The sequence below is a fragment of the Macaca thibetana genome, chromosome 1, assembly GCF_024542745.1.
Source record: "Macaca thibetana thibetana isolate TM-01 chromosome 1, ASM2454274v1, whole genome shotgun sequence".
In the NCBI taxonomy this organism is placed as follows: domain Eukaryota; kingdom Metazoa; phylum Chordata; class Mammalia; order Primates; family Cercopithecidae; genus Macaca; species Macaca thibetana.
In genome coordinates, this window is record NC_065578.1 from 16,664,994 (window position 1) to 16,688,246 (window position 23,253).

Below are 23,253 nucleotides of genomic sequence, written 5' to 3' on the forward strand. Positions count from 1 at the left end.
GGGTCGTGGGATCAGTGGGATCAAATGTGCCTCATCTGTCATAAAATGTCACTCAAATCCTCCTGAGGTAGGGGACAGAGCATTGCACTTAGGGTCAGAATAACCCACATTCAAATCCTAGCCCTGCCTTTGCCGTTCCCTTGTCTGTAAAATAAGAACGTAACATCCCAAATCAAAGTCTTGAAGCCGTTACATGATTGAAAATATGCTTGGCCTAACATGTTCAAGCAAAGATGGCTCTTCCTGTTAACTGTCATTGAACAGTCCTCTCTCCCATCAGGTGAGTTCCAGCAAGACTCGCCCTAGTCCCGCCCCATCTCCCTCTGTGGCCACAACCGCCTGCTTGCCCGCCCACCTCAGCTCTCAACCCAGAGCAGGGCGCAGGGCTTTGCAAAGCTTTATCTGCTTTACCCTTTGAGTACAACAGGCTGTCTTCTTCCCCAGTGGCCCTGGAAAGCCGGGAGTATGGCCCCATTTTCCTGAGGGAGGAATCAAGGCTTGAAAAGGTGATGACCTGCCCAGGGACCTACATTCGGAGCATGGCCCTGCCCATGATGCCCATGCCCTGCCCAGCCCCGCTGGCCACGCCCTCAGCCATCTCCAGATTATCCCTGATGACTACAGTTGTTTCTAAAGACAAGAAGGAGGGGCACAGGGCCAGGTGGGGATAGAAGGAAACAGAAGGAGACGACCCTCCCCGGTCCCCACCTCCCTCCCCTGTCCCCAAGAGAAACGGGGAAAGCACTGCAGACACCATACCGGGCTGATGTGCATCTGGGCTCTCGCAGGGGACGTCGTCATAAATCACATCCTCTTCCAGGGCGGGGAAAGTGAACCGGTCGACTGCGAGGGAAGGGGGGAGACAGAGCACCAACACGGGCTGTGGCAGCCTGGCCAGAGGTGTTGCAGATGACATCAGGACTGCACCAGCTGGTGGCACGCAGCACCCTCCTTTCTGCCAGCCCAGTCCAGCCCTCAGCCTCGCCAGCTGCTCTCAGGGGATGCTGGCTCCCCGTTTCTCCCCGCCCCCCACCTCCTCCAAGGCGCCCACCTGGCTCCCTGCTGCCCACAGGCCTGCCCATCTGGCTAATGGACAGCTTCTCCCAGCCCCTGCAGGGAGCACGATGCAATCCAGCACCTGTGCCCTCGCCCTAGCATCCTCAGTCACCCAGGACCCTGGGGCTAGCCCCTCATCACTGAGCAGTGCTAGGATTTGGAAAACCAGCCCCCACCCATGATGGGAGCTGGTCCTCGACCCACAGGCCTTCCAGGAAGAAGTCACAAGACCCACTGGTCTGTGATGCTTCCCTAGGTCCTGGGGCCCCTAGAGCCCTGTCAGAGCCCCCTCTTCCTCCCACACCAGCTCCCAGGCCTGCCCACATCTCTCTAGGCCCCTAGTTCCCACCCTCAGACTTCCCGTCCTACAAGACCATGATAGCCTCCCAGCAGGCTCCACCCCTCCCCACCCGGTCTCCTACACTGCCCCCACCCCAGTACAAGGGGACGGAAAGGCAAAGGCAGCCACATCACTGGCCTTCCTTCTGTGGCTTCCTATTTCCTTGAGAACCTTAAGCACAGCCTCTGAGGCCCTGAGGAGCTGCAGGGCCCGCAGCCACACCTCACCCTGTAATGCTCCCCCACACCCCACAGATGGTGCCCTTGCTGCTTCCCAGGAGCCAGGTGTCCTCCTGCCCTCAGGCCCTTGCACAAGCTGGCCCCTCTGTCTGGGACCCTCTTTCCCCCACCCCTGCTGCCTCCTTCTCTATCTGCAGGGCTCATCTGGGCAGGCACCTTCCCATGGCAAAGTGTCTGGTTCTGTTAACAGAGGGACCTCATCCTGGTCCCCAGGGCATGAACACCACTGAGCCGCCCTGGCTTGTTGTGGGAGCTTTGTAAGTATTTGAGGAGCAGATGAAAAACTGGGTGTGTCAGCTGACCCTGGACCTCGGCTCTTGTGGGCAGTGGTTGGTCCTCCGGGGCCACAGCAGCCAGTGAGGATGAACCCTGGGCTCACAGGAACCCACATCAGCTCTCTTGGGTTAGGGAAGACTAGGATATCCCGGAGCTAGCTACCCGGGGTGGGTGGCGGGCCGGAGGGGAGACTTACTGCGACGGGAACTCTTCCGCTTCCAGCTGGAGTGCCGGGCCCCGGAGAAGGCTGCATCCGCTCCATCCCCATTGCTCACCCAGGCCGGCACCCTGCGGGCAAGAGACGGCACTGCAGAGGTGTCCAGAGGTGGCCCCTGGAAGCCTCTGGCAGACCCTCACCTGGTCAGCAGGACATGATGGGCAAAAGTGGGCTGAGGGCCAGGCTACTGGGGAGACCCGAGGCGGAGGTGGCCTCAGACAAGCCCCCAGGGTCCTCATCTTTAGAAGGCACGCACAAGGCTGGGCTGGCACTTCACGAGAGCATAAAGATCAACTGCGTTCACAGCGATAACCACTTAGCACTCTCCGCAAGGGGGCTGTCTCGTCTCTCGCCAGTGCAGACTCAAAGGGAACCTCCATCTCTCCACTCTCCCACATACAACAGAAGGGGCAGGCTGGGGGATCCCTGCCTCTTACAAGAAACAAGGACTTGGCCGGGCACAGTGGCTCACACCTGTAATCACAGCACTTTGGGAGGCCCAGGCAGGTGGATCACTAGAGGTCAGGAGCTCAAGACCAGCCTGGCCAACATGGTGAAACTCCTTCTCTACTAAAAATACAAAAATTGGCCAGGCGTGGTGGTGCGCACCTGTAGCCCCAGCTACTCAGGAGGCTGATGCACAAGAATCACTTGAACCCAGAAGAGGGAGGTTGCAGTGAGCCAAGATAATGCCACTGTGCTCCAGCCTGGGTGACAAAACGACACTCCATCAGAAAAAAAAAAAAAAGGAAAAAGAAACAAGGAATTGCAAAGCTTCAAAAGACTATACGTGGGAGGTAGAGCTTAGTCCCTCACGCACACTTGAGGAGGGGCTGGCCCAGTGAGTCCCTTCCACAGAGCAGACATGCAAATGGGAAACAGCAGAGAAGCCCAGCAGACACGTCCTGAACCAAGAGACCCAGGTGAGCATCTGTAGCGACACCACTCAGGTGCCATGTGTCCTGATATGACGTCGTGAAATGGGTACTTCACCTCCGTGGTGTTTTTATCCAAAACCCATAACCCCAGTCTAATCATGGAGAAAACATCAGACAAAACCAGAGTGGGGAACATTGTACCGAATACCTGGCATTACTCCTCAAGACTATTTTTTTTTTTTTTTTTTTTTTTTTTTTTTGAGACAGAGTCTTGCTCTGTCACCCAGGCTTCAGGGCAGTAGTGCAATCTTGACTCACTGCAACCTCTGCCTCCTGGGTTCAAGCAATCCTCCCACCTCAGTCTCCCGAGTAGCTGGAATTACAGGCACGCGCCACCACACCCAGCTAATTTTTGCACTTTTGGTAGAGACTGGGTTTCACCATGTTGGCCAGGCTGGTCTCGAACTCCTGACCTCAAGTGATCCACCCACCTCAGCCCCCCAAAGTGCTGGGATTACAGGCGTGAGCCGCCGTGCCTGAACATCACTCCTCAATAGTCTCAAGGTCACAGAAATCAAGGAAAGACCGAGAAACTGCCGCGGGCCGGAGAGGGCTACAGAGACATGACAGTAAAGTGCGATGTGGGATCCTGGATTGGATCTTGGGTCAAAAAATGAACATAAGTGGGAAAACTGATGAAATCCACACAAAGTCTGTTTAGTCAATGGTAATGTGCCAACGTAGGTCTCAGCTTTGACAACTGTGCCAAAGCCATGTGAGATGCTCATAGCAGGGAAGCTGGATGAGGGTTATGTGGAGCTCTATGTACCATCTTCAGAACATCTCTGAAAATCTACAGCTATTCTAACGTGAATTTTTTTTAAGTCCAGGTTCAAAAAAAATAAAATAAAACAAAGATCAAAGACCACTTATGCCAACTGAGAGGGCAGAGGCCTTAGACTGTGAAGAGAGCAGCGCCATTGCCAAAGAATCAACTTGAACTTCCTGGCACCCGAGCCCTTAGCAGATGAAGAGCAGGACAGTGCAGGGGAAGAGGGAGGGGAGGAGGCTGCGAGGAGGGATCTCCGCTGTTGAGCACCTTCTGTGAGCCAGGCCCTCTGCCTCACCTTCCCAGCACCAAATGGGATCCTGGCATCTTCTGTATTCTGCAGGCAAGTAGAGGACCCGGCCCAAGATCACTCTGCCAGGGAGTGGCAGAGCTAGACCATGAGGCCAGCTTGCCTGGCTCCCAAGCTGAGCTCTGAATACCACCCTCCACTGCCTCTCAGATAATAAACAGAGTGATGGTGGTGGCGAGAATTTTCCTGCCTGTCCTATCCGGTGCAGCAGCCGCCAGCCACATGGTTATTGAACACCTGACATGTGGCTAGTGGGACTAAGGAACTTAATTTTTAATTCTATTTGATTTCAAGTAATTTAATTTTAAATAGCTACACATGACTAGTGGCCACTGGACTGGGTGGTGCAGGTCTAAGTCACCTGCCCTATTAGAGGAGCAAGTGTCAGCTCACAGCCAGAAGTCAGCAGTGTCACCCTAGGGCAAGGAAGGCAGCACATTCAGTCCTGGGGAAACACTTTTCACCAGTGACAGGAAGTAAAGGCCAAGAGAGGACAGGGCTGCTCTGGACCAGGAAGGTGGGTGATAGGCTGATGGGAGCCACCTGAACCCCGATTTCTACAGCTGCTTCGCTGAGTCGCCACCTCCTCAACACAGAAACATCCTGAAGGCGCCGCATCAGTTGCTCAGAATTATTCAGATGGAACCAAACTGTTCCAGCTGGAACAGACATGAGCTTGGAAGAGGTTGGCTGGACAGTCTCCCGGCCACAGGTCCTCTTTGCTCTGATATGTGACCATGACAAACAGTGACCGTTACAAAGCATCCGCTATGCGCTGCTTGCTCTGCTTTACATGTAATTGCACGTTTCTTTCTTTTTTTTTTTTTTTTTTTGAGTCTCACTGGTCACTCAGACTGGAGTGCAGTGGCACGATCTCAGCTCACTGCAACCTCTACCTCCTCGATTTAAGCAATTCTCCCATCTCAGCCCCGAGTAGCTGGGACTACAGGCATGCGCCACTACGCCCAGCTAATTTTTGTATTTTAGTAGAGACAGGGTTTTGCCGTGTTAGCCAAGCTGGTCTCAAACTCCTGATCTCAGGTCATCTGCCCACCTTGGCCTCCCACAGTGCTGGGAGTGAGCCAACAAGCCCGGCCTGCACATTTAATTTCGCAGGAACACACCGGAGGCGGGTGTTGTTACCCCCATTCAGAGTGGGGAAACAGCCTCACAAAGGTTCAATTACTTACCCAAAAATCACTCAGCTAATGAGTGGGAGCTGGGATCTTAGACTACGTCTACCTGCAAAGCTTCTATTGTTTCAACCAGACCACCTGGAAGCAGAGGACTTGCATGTAGACATTCGCCTACATCACAGGCTTGCTGTGGCATACGGTCACCTCAACTCTTGCCTGTTTAGTCACCACTTTATAAAAAGAAAGAGAGCAGTAGCCCTCGGCACACTCAGAGGCATAAGTTCAAGTCTCCAACTGCTGTGGTGTGAATGTCTGTGTTCCCCTGACAAAAAAAAGTCCATGTGTTCAAATCCTCACCCCCAAGGCGGTCGTATCAGGCGGTGGGGCCTTTGGAGAGGTGATTAGGTCTTAAGAGCAGAGCCCCCATGGGTGGGATTACTGCCCATATAGAAGAGGCTCTAGAGAGCTCCTCTGCCCTTTCCACCACGTAAGGACCCAGTGAGAAGGCGCCATCTATGATCAGGAAACGAACCCTCATCAGACACTAATCTGCTGGCGCCCTCATCTTGGACCTCCCAGCCTTGAGAACTGTGAGAAATAAGTTTCTCTTAGGCAGGACATGGTAGCTTACGCCTGTAATCCCAGAACTGTGGAAGGTTAAAGGTTAAGGTGGGTGGATCACTTGAGGACAGGAGTTTGAGACCAGCCTAGCCAATATGGTGAAACCCTGTCTCTACCAAAAATACAAAAATTAGCCAGGCATGGTGGTACATGCCTGTAATCCCAGTCCTCCTGGCTGCACCTTATCAAAACCCAGTGAGCGACCAGCCCAGGTACTGGCTCTGGTGTCCTGGTCTGGGGAATGGGGGTCTGCACAGCATAGAGAGGTCACTTCATGCCCACCCCCACTGCCCAAGTCACCTGGCCAGCAAGTGGCACAGCGGCAGTTTGAACCCCGGAGATCTGCCTGCAAAGCCTTGCTCTCAGGACCACCTCCACTGCCCCCCTAGACTGGAGCAGGTGTTCCTGGGGCCAATGAGATGGGGAAAGGGCTTCCCAGGCAGGGGAAGAGGAATAAAGTTGGGGGAGCAGGGACACGAGCAAAGTTCCAGTTCAAGACACGTATGTAAGGAAGGCACAGCAAGAAATAAGGCTGGGGGTGCCTCCTGTATCCGTGACCCTCCCTGCTGCCTGCCAAGGCCCCAGACCCACCCTGTAACCACCCGGAGCAGCCTCTCCCAGCCGCTGTCCGTGGAAGCCACACAGGGCTGCAGTGTCTAATTCTCCCAGTGAACAAACACTCCTTCAGGGGCCTCCGGGTCATGAAAGAGCCATAAAAACCAATAAGAGGCAATTATCTCACCCTTATCTGAGCTTCCCGCTCTCCTAATGCCTCTCAGCTTGCAAATGAGAGTAAGGCCAGCAACCTGAATGCAAAGGAAAGAAGCTGAATCCATGGAGAGGGGCGCCAGATGGGGAGGAAAAGGCAGACAGACGCAGAGGCAAGGGAGAGAGGAAAGGACCCCTCCCAGCACCCCCAAGCAGCAACCTACATTGCTGGCAGAGGAGTTCAAGTCCACCAGAAGGCCACCGGGCGCATTTCTGGTCCACAGAGTTCCAAGCACCTTTGTGCCCCACCTCTTCTCTCTCCAAAGAGCAGCAGGGCAGGGAAGTGTAGGTCCCCGTGTGCCACCATGCCTGTCTACTTTTTTTTGTATTTTTAGTTGAGACAGGGTTTCATCATGTTGGCCAGGCTGGTCTTGAACTCCTGACCTCAGGTGACCCACCTGCCTCAGATCCGCCTAGTACTCCCAAAGTACTGGGATTACAGGTGTGAGCCACCACGCCAGGCCCCCAGCCTATTTTAAAGATAAGAAGCCCCACTCCAGAGAATGGCACCCGCCACCCCGGCAGGGGCTGGTACAGGCCCTAGTTTCTCAGTGAACCTCCAAGGGTCCCTTCCCAGAGTCTGTCCCATGTGGGTGGTCGGGGAGGAGACCCCCAACATCAGAACAAGTAAGGATTCCTGGCCAGCGGGGTCCGCACGCACAGGCAATCTGGGGCCCTCGCCAGGACAAGGCATAACAAATATGAGAAAGGAAAGAATTTCACCTTTGGGGATGGAACTAGAAAGGACTGGAATGACATTTGCCTTATAAGGCCTCAAGGAAAACCCGAGCCGCAGCACAGGGAGGGACAGGACAGAAGAGTCTGCGTAGGACAGCCACACACAGTGTCACCGCCCACCTCGGAAACTCCCCCCAGCATGATGGCCCAATCAAGAGATCAAGAGACACGAAGGAAAGGGAATAACATGCAGCCCAGGTTCAGCCTCCTGCCGGGTCTCTTTCGGCCCTGGCCACTTTACCGGATTGTACAGCATGTCAAAGCTGAGGACCTTAGAGAGCATCTGGCTTGGCTGCCCACTAGAGTCAGCAGGGCGCCCCTAGAAGATGCGGGTGCCAGGGCCCCTGCCCCAGAGACTCTGACTGTTGCTCAGGGGTAAGCTCCCTGCGGGCTCCAGCATGCAGCCAGGGTTGAGAACCAGGGCTCCCAGGCGTGACAGGGGAAGAAGCAAACACTCCGGGGCCGTGACCTGGGATAAGACTGTGGCTCGGCCACTTGGCTGTGTGCACCAGGACAAGTCACTGAATGTGGACCAGGGTGAAGTATCAGTCCTACTTCCAGCTGTGAAGATTCAGTGAGATGATGAAGCACTTAGCATTTCTCCATGCCTCAGTTTCCATATCTGTAAAATGAGGTAATGCTACCTCCCTCACAGGGTTCTGGTATGGAGTAAATAAAGAAGGCATGTAAATCTCCCAGCACAGGGGCTGGCATGTGGTACTGCCTCGTGTGCGCTGCTTCTCTGCCCTCTCCTTCCCTCCACCCTTCCTCCAGGCACGGGGTCCCTCACCTACATGTGTTCCCTCTTCCCTCTGTGGCCCCCCATCCTGCGCACAGAGGGCTTCCAGGACCCAGTGTGTCTGTCCTGTGCCACCCCACACATGGTCACAGATCCCCTTACTGGATGAGCCGAGAGCAGTGAGAAGCCCCCCAGGGGAAGTCTCGGAGCGGCCCTCAGGTGGCATCATATCACAGACCTCAGCAGGGAGCGAGCTTCGAGGCTTCTGGGGAACCATCTCTGTACAGCTGGCCCCCTACACGCATGCTGGGCCAAAGCCCGGCCTCTGGCCTCCTGCCCTGTGGCATACGCACCTCCCTCCCTGACATCTCAGGGGCCCCAAGGCTCAGTCAGACATGGAGAGGCCCTGCACCCCCGGCAAGAATGTATCAAGAGCCATAGGGGTTGTTGCAGAACAATACAAGTTCCCCTGGGGAAATGCTCATGATATGTAATTAGCTTAAAAAAAAAAAAAAAAGCAAGGTGAGCCACGAAACAGCATGTGCAATAAAACCACAGTTTTATAAAAAAAAGTTTTGCATACTTGTATACATGCCTAGCAAAGATGCTGGACAGAAACACACCATGGTAGGATTAAAAGTTGCTTTTAGTCTATCATTTTCCTTACTTTCTAATTTTTCTACAACAAACATGTATTTTTTTTTAAAGGAAGAGAGAGAGGGAGGTGGGGAAGAGATGGACTGATGAGCATCTCAGGTAATGCTAAGCAATTCATTGGCAGGGAGGGGTCCCTTGGGCCTGGAGTCTGCCCCAGACAGATCTGCACCCTTTGGGGACAGTGACAATGGGCAGCTTACCAAGTAAGCACCTAATCTCTCACATCTCATTTCATCCCCACCAAAAGTGTCATCTGGTGAGTCTCATCACCCCACTTTACAGAGATTAGAAACTGAGGGGGCCGGGTGCAGTGGCTCATGCCTGTAATCCTAGCACTTTGGGAAGCCAAGGCAGGCAGATCACTTGAAGTCAGGAGTTTGAACCAGCCTGTCCAACATGGTGAAACCCTGTTTCTACTAAAAATTCAAAAAAAAAAAAAAAAAAAATTAGCTGGGCACGGTGGTGGGTGCCTGTAATCCCAGCCACTCGGAATGCCGAGGCAGGAGAATCGCTTGAACTCAGAGGGCAAAGCAGAGGTTAGAGTGAACTGAGACCACGCCACTGCACTCCAGCCTGGGTGACAGAGACTCCGTCTCAAAAAAAAAAAAAAAGGAAGAAAAGAAAAGAAAAGAAACTGAGGGTTAGGCAGAGAAGCCAAAGAGTACATCCTGGGTCATGCAGCTAACACATAGGGCAGGCGGGATCCAAACCAGCTCTGTGTGGGAGACGGTAGCACCAGAGGGGTTAGAACACAGGTTCTGGAAGCCAGCTGGGGTTATCTCTGGCTCTGCCCATCTTTCTCTGTGATCTTGGGCTGATGTCATGTCCTCTCTGTGCCAGTTCCCACATCTCTAGAATGCAGATTATATCAGCGCCTGTCCTGTGAGAGTGTTGCAAGGATGAATGGCACTGGGGAGGGAAAGCTCTCAGAGCCCAGCATATAAGAAGTGCTGGGTACATCCAGGCCATTATGATCTGGCCCTAGAGCCAAACACACACAGGCACGTAAAAATAACACGGCTGGCAGAGCACGTCGGCCCCCATCGCAGTCACTCAGTAAAGAGGTGCTGGGTGGAAGGACAGGAAGACGCAAGGGAAGGGCAGGGGAATCCCAGCCAGTCAGCAGAGCACCATCCTAGATGCACAGAGAGGGCCATAGAGGAAGAGCAAACAGAGCCCCTGGCCTGAGGCTTTGAGCCCAAGCACCACGCCTGCCAGCCCAGCCCCACAGACAAGTGACGCCCTCTCCCGGGTCAGCAAAATGGCGCCCACGATAATTTCCTCTTCCGGGGCTGTCGTGTTCGTTTCCTATGGCTGCTGTAACAGGTGACCATGAACTTAGTGACCTACAACACAAATCTATTCTCACAGGTGTGGAGGTCAGCAGGCCATCAAGGGATTCGCAGATTTAAAAGCGAGGTTTCGGCAGGGCTGTGCTCTCGCTAAAAGCGAGGTTTCAGTGGGGCAGCTCCAGGGGAGAAGCCATCCCCCATCTTTTCCAGCCTCGAGAAGCCACCTGCATTCCTTGGTCACAATCCCGTCCCCCATTTCCAAGGCCAGCAACGTGGCATCTTCCCACCTCTCTCTGACTCTGGCCCTCCTGCCTCCCTCTTGTCACAACCCTTGTGGTGACACTGGGCCCACGGATAACCCAGGGTCATCTCCCCATCTCAAAATCCCTCACTTAATCACATCTGCCAAGTCCCTTTGCCACGCAACGCCACAGATTCGCAGGTGCTGGGGATGTGGACGGGGAAACCTCCAAGGGGTGGAAGGGCCGTGATTCTGCCTCCCAGTTGTAAGAATCAAAATAAGATGTAAACTGTGAAGTCCGTGCACGTGTAGGTTGTTAGTATTGTTGCACCATCTCTGTGCCAGGCACCGGGATAAAAAATGGTGAGGCAGAGTCCTACCGCTGCAGGGAGAAAGGGAGGGACGTCACAGGATTCCTTGAAGGCATATTTATACCACGAAGAGATGCGCCAACCAGGTACCCTGTGTGTGCCTTTTTCAACGAAGAGACTGTGTGCGTCCTCAAAGAGCCTGGGATCCAAAGGTCCTGGCTCTGATTGGAAACTGGGAGCCCTTATTTCCACCCTCAGAGGAGGAAAAGAAGGAAAGAAAACACAAAAACCAGCTTTTCCAATTTAGGATTTGGCAAGGGACCTTCAGAGAAAGATTTTTAATGGAAAGAAGGACCTGGTCCCCACAGCCCTCCCATGAGGGACTCCATGGGCAGAAAGCTGGTATCTGCCAGGCCTCACGTCCCACACGGACCCTGTGGGACAGGACACAGGAGGCTCAAATGCTCTGGATTTGGGAAACAGCGCATGTAAGGAGAATTCCAGGATTCCAAGCAACTCCAGACTAGGTCTGTGGCAATCTGGAAAACCTTGAAGATTTCCTCCGGCCTTGCTGACCTGCCCTTCCCAAGAGCCCCTATGTCCCCCACACCCAGCAGTCTCAGAAGGCACAGGCCACCAGTGCCCTGTTTCCATCCTGTGCCAACACTGCTTCGTTGAGCCTGGTCTCCTCTTGGCCTGATCCTCTCAGTCCCTGGTACCTCCAGGGAGGATGGGTCTCCCTGTCCTCTCCCAAAATCCGGCTGCCCCATCCCTTCCCCTGGCTCCAGGCTCCAGTGACAGACACTGGCCAATAGGCAGTACAATCATCTTATCCAGAAAAGCCCAGGAAGGGGTAGGCCAGGTACCTATAGGGAGCCCATGAGAATCCCCGCGACCAGGGCCAGGAGCCAAAACGCTGACCCACAGAAAAGTGTGGAGGTCACAGGGGGATAAAGGCAAAACTAAACAGGAAAAGCAAACAACTCCAGAGGGGGCCAGAGTGCATGGGGCTATTGCACTCAGAGGCGAGGGGTGCAGGCCTGAGTCCAGGAAAAACACAGGAAGCCAGCAATCTGCAGCGCTCACGTTTCCCGGGCACTGCTGGGTACTCAGGGCTACTCTTTCAATCACGACTCCCCCAGCGAGAGCTCAGGGTGGACATGAGTGCACCTGTTTCAGAATCCACCAGGAGAAGCAAACCCTGCAGGCCTCAGCAGACAGCTTTGAGGGCAGACAGGCCTAGTCCCAGCCCTGCCATTTACTAGCTCCATGAGATTTGGGTAAATTACTTCAGTTCGCCAAGCCTCAGCTGCTCGTCTGCAAAATGGGCATATTCAATAGTCCCCGTCTTCTAGGGCTCCTAGGGGTATAACTAATAAGATAATATGGGCCAGATGCAGTGGTTCATGTCTGTAATTCCAGCACTTTGGGAGACCAAGGCGGGAGGATTGCTCGAGCCCAGGAGTTCAAGACCAGCCTGGGCAACAGAGTGAGACCTCCATCTCTACAAAAAAATATGAAAATTAGCCTGGGCACGGTGGCTCACACCTATAATCTCTGCACTTTGGGAGGCCAAGGTAGGTGGATCACCTGAGGTCAGGAGCTCGAGACCAGCCTGGCCAACATGATGAAACCCCATCTCTACTAAAAATATAAAAAATTAGTTTGGCGTGGTGGCGCATGCCTATAATCCCAGCTACTCAGGAGGCTGAGGCAGGAGAATTGCTTGAACCCAGGAGGCAAAGGTTGCAGTGAGCCGAGATGGCGCCACTGCACTCGAGCCTGGGCAACAAGAGCAAAACTGTCTCAGAAAAAAAAAAAAAAAATTAGCCAGGCATGGTGGCACATGCCTGTAATCCCAGCTTCTCGGGAGGCTAAGGCAGGAGCATCACTCAAGCCTGGAAGGTCGAGGCTGCAGTGAGCTGTGATCACACCACTGCACTCCAGCCTGGGCAACAGAGTGAGACCCTGTCTCAAACAACAGCAAAAAGAGATAATGTACATAGAGCACTTAGCACAGCCTGTGGCTCAGCACAGCACCATCAACACCAGTGAGGTCAGGTGACTCTAGCTATGTGGCCTTGGACCACACAACCACTCCTGCTTCCCTTCCCTGGCCTCAGTCTTGGCCCCTGCAGGTGCCAGAGTCAGAATCCAATAGAAACCCTATTGACATGCCGTTTGGTTGGAGGTTGGGGGGTGGGCTGGTATTTTTTGATAGGTTTTGTTTGTTTTTGAGACAGAATCTCACTTTATCACACAGGCTGGAGTGAAATGGCGCAATCTCGCCTCACTGCAACCTCCACCTCGCAGGTTCAAGCGATTCTCCTGCCTCAGCCTCCCCAGTAGCTGGAATAACAGGCACCCGCCACCAGGCCCGGCTAATTTTTGTATTTTTAGTAGAGATGGGGTTTCACCATGTTGTCCAGGCTGGGTCTTGAACTCCTGACCTCAGTGGTCCACCCACCTTGACCTCCCAAAGTGCTGGGATTACAGGCGTGAGCCACTTCACCCGGCCTGACATGCTGTTAGTTTTCTCCTTGCTTCCACGGAGACACAGACCCTCTTGTCCTTCCGTCCATCATTCGTTCAACAAGGACATCTTTGGTACTCAGCCCGTGCCTGCCACTGTGCTAAGCCATGAGGTTCGGCAGCAAACAAAACATCCCCCTCCAAAAAACCAAAAAGTCCCTGTCGCCATAGAGGTAACTGCTGGTGACGAGACCAGCACACCCCTCTTCCCTCACAAGATCTCCATGCTGGGGGAGCGAAGAGGAGGCTCTCTTTGCTCTGCTCTCATGTCAAGGGAAGGGACCTCACCAGGAATCACGCACCGGGCACTGCTGCGCAAGGCTCCCCATGAGGGACCTATGGAACATTCCACCAACCGCTTAGACGCCACTCTCCCAAGAGCTCAGAGATCATCTCTGAGTGGGCAAAAATCTTACCTCAAAAAATGGACACACAATCAGATCATTCCTATGAAGCCAGCCACACCCTCTCATCAGGGACCAGGGCATGAGCTCCTGGAGGCACAGAAGCACGGTGGCCAAGCGCCTGGCCTCCGTGTCAGAGGGGCCTTGGCCTCTGTTCTGAATGAGCATGTACTTATCTACATGGAACCCTGGGCACATCACCTACCTCCTGGGGTCTCTAGGAGGGTAGCTTGAAGGAAGCGAGTGCGCTGACCACCCTGTGTGCCAACCCTGTGCGTCTGCTCAGGGGCTTCCTCTGTGGGCACTCCCCCTGCCCCTCTGCCATCCTGAATGGAGAATTTCCACGCACTTGCTGAGCCAGGACCTGGCCCAGGAGTCTTCCCTGATGGCCCCACCCTTGATCCCCTCCAGTGTCCCAGCTCCCTGGGCATCCGTCTCTGTCCCACTCTGACGCATCTGCAATCTCCCACCAGACCGAGTTTCTCCACAACCTCACCCCTGGCCCACCCTGGAGATTTAAACCCTTGGAAGATTGCAGCCATCACGGCCCTTCCCAGCCCAGGTGCAGGACGAATGGCTGCTGATTCATTTCAGGTCCCTAATCAGGGAGGAGAGGCTGGCCCCTAATTCTGACCTTAATTACACAGCAGCAAGCTCAGCAGAAACCCTCCCCGAGTCCACCCACTCTGGACAGCAAATGAGCACATGAAGGACTTCTCCCCCAGGGGCCTGGGCCTGCAACCTGCATCTCTGAAACCTCCCGCTGGGTGACACCTGCCTGAGAATCAGCCCCTCTTGCTCAGTTTGGGGCACCCCAGGAAGACAAAGCAGGGCTCAAACATGCCTCCCCTCACCAGGGTAGTTCAGGATTTAAATTCGGGGTTCCAGATGCTTGGGCCATTCATTTGGAGCCTAGACCCCTCCACTGCTTAGGCAAGGAGGCTCTAAGCACCCGGTCCTGAGAGGCCTCAGCTCCCACCACCCCTAGTTGCCCAATTACCCTTCCAAACCAGACATGACTTGCAGAAGACAAAGAACTGTGATAAAAAGCAAATGCCTTGATTAGGCACCTACCACGAGGCTAAGCATTTACCCAATGGCCCATTTTTACAGATGAGAAAACCAAAGGGGGACTTGACTGACAAGAGGACCTATGGCCAGTGTGGGGGCCACAGACAAGATGCAGGCCCTCACCCCAACATCCAGGCTCCTAACCACTAGACTACACTGCCTCTGACAGGCTCGCAGTCACCGAGGGCAGGGTCCCTGACAGCAACTGATATAGGATTGGGAATATTAGCAAGACAAATGGTAACTGCAAAAATAATTACAGTGGGCTGCATCCCCCCACCCTCAAACACCCCCAGTACCCCCCGACTACACACACACACACACACTCACACACACACTCACACACACACACACACTGAGCACCACACAGCTGTTCGCTTCTTCAAGACGAACCCAACAGAGGGGGTGCTCTCATTGTTTCCCTTTCACCAGTGAACAGACTGACGCTTGGACAGTTTCTGTGACTCCTCCAAGGCTACACAGCTAGCAAGGGACAGAGGCAGGGTTTGGAGCCAGGCCTGCCTCCTGCTGTTTCAGAGGCTTGTGGGCAAAGTAAAGGAAAAAGTACCATGAGTTTCTGGAACTGACCTCTTCCCCCACGGCACAGGGCCTCAATGAAATGCTTTCCTCCTTAGCTAAAGACCAGTCAGGTCCTCTGGGCCTCAGCTCCACCCCATCCCCACCCCCTGCCCGGTGTCTCCCCGTTTCCAACCGCCAAAGCGAAGGAGCCAGGTTCACTTACTCTGTGCTGGGTGGAGCAGCCGCTGGGTCTGGGTCTGCAAAAGAGGAGCAGACAGAGAGCCTGTCAGGCCAGAGGCTGGCCCCAAGCACTCAGGCCTTCCCCGCCCCTTTCCCAGCCTCCCCAGGGGCGCCGCAGACAGGGCCTGGCCAGCCTGGGTGCCTGCTGAGCCCCGCCTCCCTCCCCCAGCCCTGGCTCAGTCATCAGCTCCCCTACCTGGCCTGCACCACCCCCACCCACCCCATGTCCCACTTCCCAACTCCAGCCAGAACTCGTGGCAGCCGCCCCGCCTGCTCTGGGCCTGCCCTCCACCCCCAGCTGCTCCAGGAGCCTGCTGTCCCCAAGCCTGCAGGAAGTTCCAGCTGGTCGGGTCCCCAGATTCTCTCTCCGATAACAGACTCTAAGAGCCCAGAAGCTGCCATTTAACACCAGCTTAGCAGGGCCCTCCTGCCCCCCAGGGTTGCCAGCTCCCCAAGGCAGACAGGAGAGGGGACCTCTGGGAGGCTGCTCTTCTGGCTGGTGTCGATTCTTTAGGAGAAGCTGCAGGGAGGACTTCAGAGACACGAGCTCTGGGCAGCAACTGTCTCCAAAGCAAAACTCAGGCCAACCACTTCCATTTACAATGTGCCAAAGTGCACCAGATGTTGCAGGAATGCTAGGAATTTCAAATTCCCAAGGGAAGCCATAGACTGCAGCTTCTTCCCACTGGCTTTTCCCTTCCTGCTTTCTGGGGACAGTGGAGGGGCCACCAGGCATCCCTGAGAGCCTGGAGCTTCCGCCAGTTCTCTATGCTCCCTGTAGCCCCAGGACCGGAAGTTCCCAGAAACATCTTACCAGTGACAGGAATGGGGTCGAAGTGGATCAGCGGGGGGTCTGTGTCCCTCTTAGGAGCAAGGCTAGGGACTCCCAGGGCTGCGCTGGTGTCCTCTTCATCATCACTGTCGTCAAACTCAAAGGCCTCTCCTGGGTCGTCCTCCGCCTCGGAGGAGGGGCCTGGGGCTCCTGGAACCAGCTGATCTCCTGGAAGAGAGGAGGAGTTGGCCAGGCTGCAGGATCTCCGAAGTTTGGTCAATGGAGAGATGGCTGGGGTAGATGGGCATGGGCTGGAACTGGGTGAGCACTTCAGGTCTGAGCCAGGGAATGAGAGCCATCAAACTCAAGCCACATGGCCCTACAGTGCTGGTAAGGCTGAGGGGAGGCGGTTGGGTTAGGTCTCTCAGCAAGTGGCAGTTGAGGGAGGGAAGGGAGTGTGCTCCCGGGGCGAGCCTGTGCACCTCAGTACTTCAGTGTATATCTTTCCTCTTCTTATTTCCTGTCTCCCTGTTTTGTGAGCAAGGGGTCTTTTTAAATGTGTGTGTATGCATGAGCACAAGCTTATCGTATGTTTCTGTGTTGATTTGTCTGTGTGTTTTGTGTGTGCAAACGAGCACAGACAGGTGCATCCTTCCCACTGCACTTTATTTGGTATGTGCAGCAGCATGAAACACAGCTGCCTAGGAATGCCTGGACTTGGAGGCAGCCTGCTTGCAGGTACTAGGGCACAGACTGACTAGGGCAGGAGAAAGCATCAAGCTCGCAGCATGGAGGTCAGCTCGCTAGGCCTCATCCCCTGCTTTTCCCCTCCTGGGGGACCCCCTTCATGACTATGAACTCCTGTCCTCCTCACCTATTAAAGCTCAACTCAAGCAGAGAGACCCTCTCCGCCTACCCTACTACAGGAGGCGTGGCCTCCCCTTCTCTGCCCCCGCCCCTTGTTTGTACTCTCCACCAAGCTCGGATCCCTGAGAGCAGACGTCTCACCTATCTGTCCCCTCTACTGTGGGTCCTGGACTGACCCAGACCAGGAGCTCAGCCGCTTTTGTTAAATGAGTTAAGGGATGAATTCTCCACCCTAGAGGGCACAAGAAGCCATTTCCAGCCATTTCACCCCGTGGAGCTTTCCCAGTCCTCTTCCTAGAAGACTTCCTTCCTGAACTCTGGGCTGAACAGAACCTCAGGAGTTCAGTAACTCCATCCCCTACCTTATGCAGACCCTCTGCAAAACCAACAGGCAGTTTGGTTCTGGTTTTAAACATCTGCCAAGCTGACCGCCCTCAGCAGTCCTCTCGTGGCACATGCCACACAGCTCAGGCATGAGCTCTGTGCTCACATGGCCGTGTCTGAGCTCCCTGCTAGCTGTGTGGTTCCGAGCAAGTCACTTTGCCTCTCTGAATCTTGGTTTCCTCTGCAAACTGGAGAATAGAAACAGCACTTTCCCCATAAGGCTGACATGAACGTCCACTGAGGTGCAGCTTAGGGTTTCTCAGCCTTGGTACCACTGACATTTGGGACTGGATAATTCTTTCTGTGGGTGGGGAGGGGGACTGTCTTGTGCCCTGTAGAACGATTAGCAGCATCCCTACCTTCTACACCCTACAGGCCAGGGGGACCCTCCAGCTGTGACAACCAAAAATGTCTCCAGACATTGCCCTATGTCCCCCTGGAGGGCAAAAATCACCATTATCAGAACCACTGGGGTAGGTATAGCCCTCAGCACAGTGCCTGTATATGTAAGGATTATGACAATAACAGCTGTTGCAATTACTGTTCCCCTCCCAGCCTCAGACCCTTGAGGACAAACAGGATTTTCTAGTCCCTGGGTCTGCGGACCCAGCCCTAGCAAATGCTCAATAAACATTAGATGGATGGATGAGTGATGGGTGAGGAGGTGGCTGGAACAGAGAGATGGACAGATGGGCCAGCAGATGAACAGATGGACAGATGGACATATCTGATTCCAACAGTCTCTTGGATTAGAAAAATCCAGTCACTCCCCTACAATGACCTGGAGGTTCCCAAAGCATAATATTTTGGGGGCAGATGTAGGAAACCCCTTCTTCAGTTGCTCAACTGCAGTGGAAGCCCAGAGCACGCCCTCCCTACCCAGAGTGAGAAGTACCCAACTTCCTCTGAGGCCATGGAGGAGGAGACACAGCTGCTCCTCCTGGGACTCTGGGGACCCCACAGACCAGGTCAGCAGGGGTGGACTCTGGGCAGCGATGCGGCCTGTAGAGCCAACTCCTTCCCCAGGTGTCAAGAAACAAGACCTGAGAGAGCCTGAGCTGTGCCCCGGGCAGTTTCCTCATCCAGCTTCAGGATCACCTCCATTTACCCAAGACCCCAGAGACACAGGCAAAGCAATGTGCCCACAGTCAGCAGCTAAGAGGATGGGATGGATTGGAACCCAGTTCCATTCACCCTCCACACCCATCTACTAAGCCCTCAGACATTCTGCCCTGCACTGACATAAAGGGCTTGGGTGGGAGCTGGATCTGTGGTTTTCAGATGCAGTTCCCAACCCCTGGTAGCTCATAAGTTCAATCAGGGGATTCCCAATCAGGATTTCATTAGGTGTTTGGATTGCTTGTTTCAGATGTTTCTAAACATTGTATTCTAATATTAGTAAAATGATATGGGGTGTTCTTTTTGATATTATAATACCAAATAAAATACATTTGGTATTGAATTATTTCAGATGTTTAAAAAATAATGTATTGTGATACTAATGAATTCACCTTGGTATAATTTCGATATTAGTTTTGTCACTTCTGTTTCAGTTACATATACACATCGGGTAGGGGTGTGTGTGTGGGTGTGTGTGGCTGTGTGGGGGGTGTGTGGGGGCATGTGTGTGGGTGTGTGGGTGTGTGGGTGTGTGGGGGGTATGTGGGGTATGTGTGTGGGCGTATGGGTGTGTGTGAGTGTGTGGGCGTGTGTGGGGGTGTGGGTGTGTGGTGTGGGTGTGTGGTGTGGGCGTGTGTGGGGGGTGTGTGTGTGGGGGGGTGTGTGGGGTGTTGTGTGTGTGTGGGTGTGTGTGGGTGTGAGGGGGGTGTGTGGGGGCATGTGTGTGGGGTGTATGTGTGGGTGTATGTGGGTGTGTGGGTGTGTGGGTGTGTGTGGGGGTGTGGGGGGGGGTGTGTGTGGGTGTGTGGGTGTGTATGTACACACACATGTACATATGTGCAAAGAATCTTCTGCTCATCCCTTGCTCCCTCCACTCCAGTCACATTGATCTCCTTCCCGTACCACAAATGTGCCAGGCATGCCCCTGCCTCAGGACCTTTGCACTTGCAGCCCCAGGGCCTAGCACGTTCTTCCCGCGAGTATCTTCTCCTGCTCTCCTCTCTTTCAGGTCTTTACTGCACATCATCTCTCTGCATGCTGTGGCATCTCTACTGCACGCTGCCGCAGAGACCTGCTGAGACTCCCAGTTTGTGCTGCCTACTTTACCTTTCTCTATGGCTGTTGTCAGCATATGATGCTATATGCTATTTATGTTGATGTCTCTCTCCTCTACTCAAATATAAGCTTCACGAGGGCAGGTATTTTTGTCTGTTTTGTTTGCTGTTGCATCCTCAGCATCTAGTGCAATGTCCAACATATAGTAGGCACATGATAAGCGTTTACGAACACACACACACACACACACACACGCACCTCTGTTGTCATGTCTATGGGTGGCAATTTTCAAAGTTTAAAACACAGGCTGGGTGCTGTGGCTCACACCTGTAATCCCAGCACTTTGGGTTTGGGTGCCTGGGGCGAGAGGATGGCTTCAGTTCAAAAGCTTGTGACCAGCCCAGGTAACATGGTGAGACCTTGTCTCTACTAAAAATGAGACAATTAGTTGGGTGTGGTGGCATACACCTGTAGTCCCAGCTACTTGGGAGGCTGAGGTGGGGGGATCGCTTGAACCCAGGAGTTCAAGGCTGCAGCGAGCCATGATTGTGCCACTGCACCCCAACCCAGGTGACAAAGCGAGACTCTGTCTCAAAAAAATAAACAAAAGTAAAAATGTTTAAATAATTTTTAAATCAGCTGGGTATGGTGGTGTGTGCCTGCAGTCTCAGCTACTCCAGAGGCTGAAGCAGGAGTTCAAGGCTGCAGTGAGCCACGATCACACCATTGTACTCCAGCCTGGGTAACAGAGCAAAATCCTGTCTCAAAAAAATTTGCTTAAATTCTGGAATAAATGACCACAAAGTCCCCACCCACTATTTTGGGGGTACCAGATACAGGCTCATCCTGACTTAAACAGGGCTTTCTTAGCCTCTCAGTGCCCCCCGGTTGTTGCCCGAGTGAATCTGCTGGGAGTGGGGGTGGGGGTCTCCCATTATAAGTGAATGGTGTCACTGCAGTGACTAAGGTTTTAGAGTCAGACCACCTGAGTTCAGCTCAAACTCCAGCTTACCCAGGTACCAGCTGGATGAGTGTCGGGTTATTTGACCAACTCCCAGTTTCCTGATCTGTAAAATGAGGACAATAATAGCAACTACCTCACAGGGTTGTTGGGAGGATGGAATGAATGAACGTAAATAAAGCACCTGGTGCAGGGTGTGTGCTCACCAAATGTTAGCTGTTCTTACGATGATGATTCTGCATATCATTATCACCATCGTTATATCATCACTGTCATATTATTACTACCATTATCACTGTTATTATTATGATTTCAGCCTTGTCATAGCCCAGTCCCTGCTGCTGGGTGAGAAGGGCAGTCCTCTCCAACTCCCAGGCCAGGCAACCCTGAGGCAACCTCCAGCCATGTCTAGAGACTCGGGTCACTTCTACACCTCCTTTTTTTTTTTTTTTCTTTTTAAATGAAGCTCACTCTGTCACCCAGGCTGGAGGACAGTGGCATGATCACGGCTCACTGCAGCCTCGACCTCCTGGGCTCAAGTGATCCTCCCACCTCAGCCTCCCAGGTAGCTGGAACTATAGGTATGCGCCACCACGCCCAGCTAATTTTTTTTTTTTTTTTTTTTTTTGCATTTTTTGCATTTTTTGTAGAGACAGGGCTTCACTGTGTTGTCCAGACTGGTCTCAAACTCCTGAGCTCAAGCAAGGCTTCCCAAAGTGCTAGGATTACAGGCGTGAGCCACTGTACCTGGCCTACACCTCCTCCCTGTAAGAGTACAAATAGCGGCTGGGCGTGATGGTTCAGGCCTGTAATCCCAGCACTTTGGGAGGCCGAGGCAGGCTGATCACGAGGTCAGGAGATCGAGACCATCTTGGCTAACATGGTGAAACCCCATCTCTACTAAAAATACAAAAAATTAACCAGGCATGGTGGCAGGCACCTGTAAGTCCCAGCTACTTGGGAGGCTGAGGCAGGAGAATGGCGTGAACCCAGGAGGCAGAGCTTGCAGTGAGTCAAGATCACACCACAGCCCTCCAGCCTGGGTGAAAGAGCGAGACTCCATCTCAAATAAAAAAAAAAAGAGTACAAATAGCTTCAGTTACCCATGCATGCAGTGAGCAGCTCCCAGCATCCAGTGGGCAGGGAGAGGGAATGAGAGGTAAGACACAGTCCTGGGGTCCAGGGGTGGACTGTGAGCTCCCCTCTGAAGTTCACTGTGAGGCTGGCAGTACAGAGCCAGCAGGAGAAAACCTAAAATCTCAGAGACTGAGACGGTGCCAAGAGGAAGGGGCTGGGGCTCTCTGGGGCTTCAGGAAGGGCTTCGAGGATGAGGCTGCCCTTGCACTGAGCCTTAAAGGATGAGAAAAGGCCTGACAGGCTCCAACTAGAGCGTGGATTCCAGGCAGAGGCCACAGCAAAGACAGAGAAGAAACACCAAGGGCCCCAGGGGCGCTGAAGATACACGCAAGGATGAAGAAGGTCACTAGACAGTTGACAAGGTACGTGCAGGAATCCCCTACTCAGGAATTTGAATTTAGTTTGGGCAGGTAATGGGAAGCTCTCAGAGAATGAGGAAATGGTAAAGAGCTGGGTTCACCCAGATGATACTAGCCAGCAATATTAGAAAGAGGTGGAACAATAAATATTTGTCAAATGTTTGCTGAACAGAACAGAATTGACTTAGTCATAAATTTTTTTTCTCATTCCCCATGTTCAGGTTCAGGCCTCTTGGTGGGGAGGGGAAAGGGAACAGATGCCCACGGCAGCAGGGGCGGGATGGGGCAAGGCCATGGCCATGCATGCTGGGACCCAAGCCCCCGTTGTGAATTGGGAGGTGAGATGTGCTTGCCCCTAGGCCCCCTTCTATACTCCCCCCAGGCAATCAGGCATTGCTCCTTATCAGAAGGAAAACTCAGGAGGCCCAGCCCAGCCCAGCTGAGAGCTGCAGGAAGCCCTTCCTAACCGCCTGCCCGGGTGGTGCAGCCAGAGCTAGTCACTCATGCCTCTGATGTTCCTGGACACACCGGGTCCTTGTGAGAACCAATACAAGCGAGTCCAGGAGGCGGGGGACCCTGGGAAGCCACCCATCGCCACAGAGAAGACAGGTCTGCTGTGCTGCTCCCCACCCCCACCCCAGAAGAACCCCGAGGCTCAGAGAAGAGGAGATGCGTCATTTGGCTCTCCCAGGGGTGCGGGCACGTACTGTCTGTCCTGCCGACACCCACGATAATAAGCACTCCCATCCGTGAGCAATTGATTACCCCAAGCCCATGCCTGACAGATATTTAAACCTTGCAACAGCCCGGGAGAGGGTGTCATTGTCCCCATGTTTACTGATGATGAAACTAAGCCACAGAGACAACATGTCACTTAACCAACCCCGCAGTCTAAGTGGCAGGGTCGGGATTCAAACTCAGATGGGGCTGATGACAAAGCCCTCACTCGTTACCATCTGCAATTCTGCCTCTCTCGTAGTGGTACAAGAGGACAGGAAGCTGCCGCCGAGGGTGAAACAGCCCTGGGCCCAGTTCCTCCCGGGCGGGGCCTGGATTCCACCTGCAGCATCTGAGGCCCCAGTGCCAGGGTTGCCAAATGAAATACAGGACACAGACTTGAATTTCAGATAAACAATGAATAATTTTGTTAGTATAAGTATGTATTTTTCCTTTTTTTTTTTTTC

The 23,253-nt window shown here is 53.6% G+C and overlaps 3 protein-coding genes across 8 annotated transcripts in view; 2 read left to right on the top strand and 1 right to left on the bottom strand.

Moving 5' to 3' along the window:
- Positions 1-23,253, bottom strand: part of ARHGEF10L (Rho guanine nucleotide exchange factor 10 like) — a 179,520-nt gene that overhangs the window by 94,465 nt on the left and 61,802 nt on the right. For all 6 annotated transcript variants that reach the window (XM_050790124.1, XM_050790114.1, XM_050790092.1 and 3 more), the window contains exons 3-6: positions 16,229-16,414; positions 15,398-15,431; positions 2,108-2,199; positions 760-843 (exon numbers count right to left, since the gene is read on the bottom strand). In XM_050790124.1, coding sequence (XP_050646081.1) covers positions 760-843; positions 2,108-2,199; positions 15,398-15,431; positions 16,229-16,414 — 396 coding nt within the window. The remainder of the gene's footprint in view (positions 1-759; positions 844-2,107; positions 2,200-15,397; positions 15,432-16,228; positions 16,415-23,253) is intronic.
- Positions 1-23,253, top strand: part of SDHB (succinate dehydrogenase complex iron sulfur subunit B) — a 689,037-nt gene that overhangs the window by 81,637 nt on the left and 584,147 nt on the right. The gene's annotated exons all lie outside the window — the stretch shown is intronic.
- PADI2 (peptidyl arginine deiminase 2) overlaps positions 1-23,253 on the top strand; it is a 579,517-nt gene that overhangs the window by 20,376 nt on the left and 535,888 nt on the right. The gene's annotated exons all lie outside the window — the stretch shown is intronic.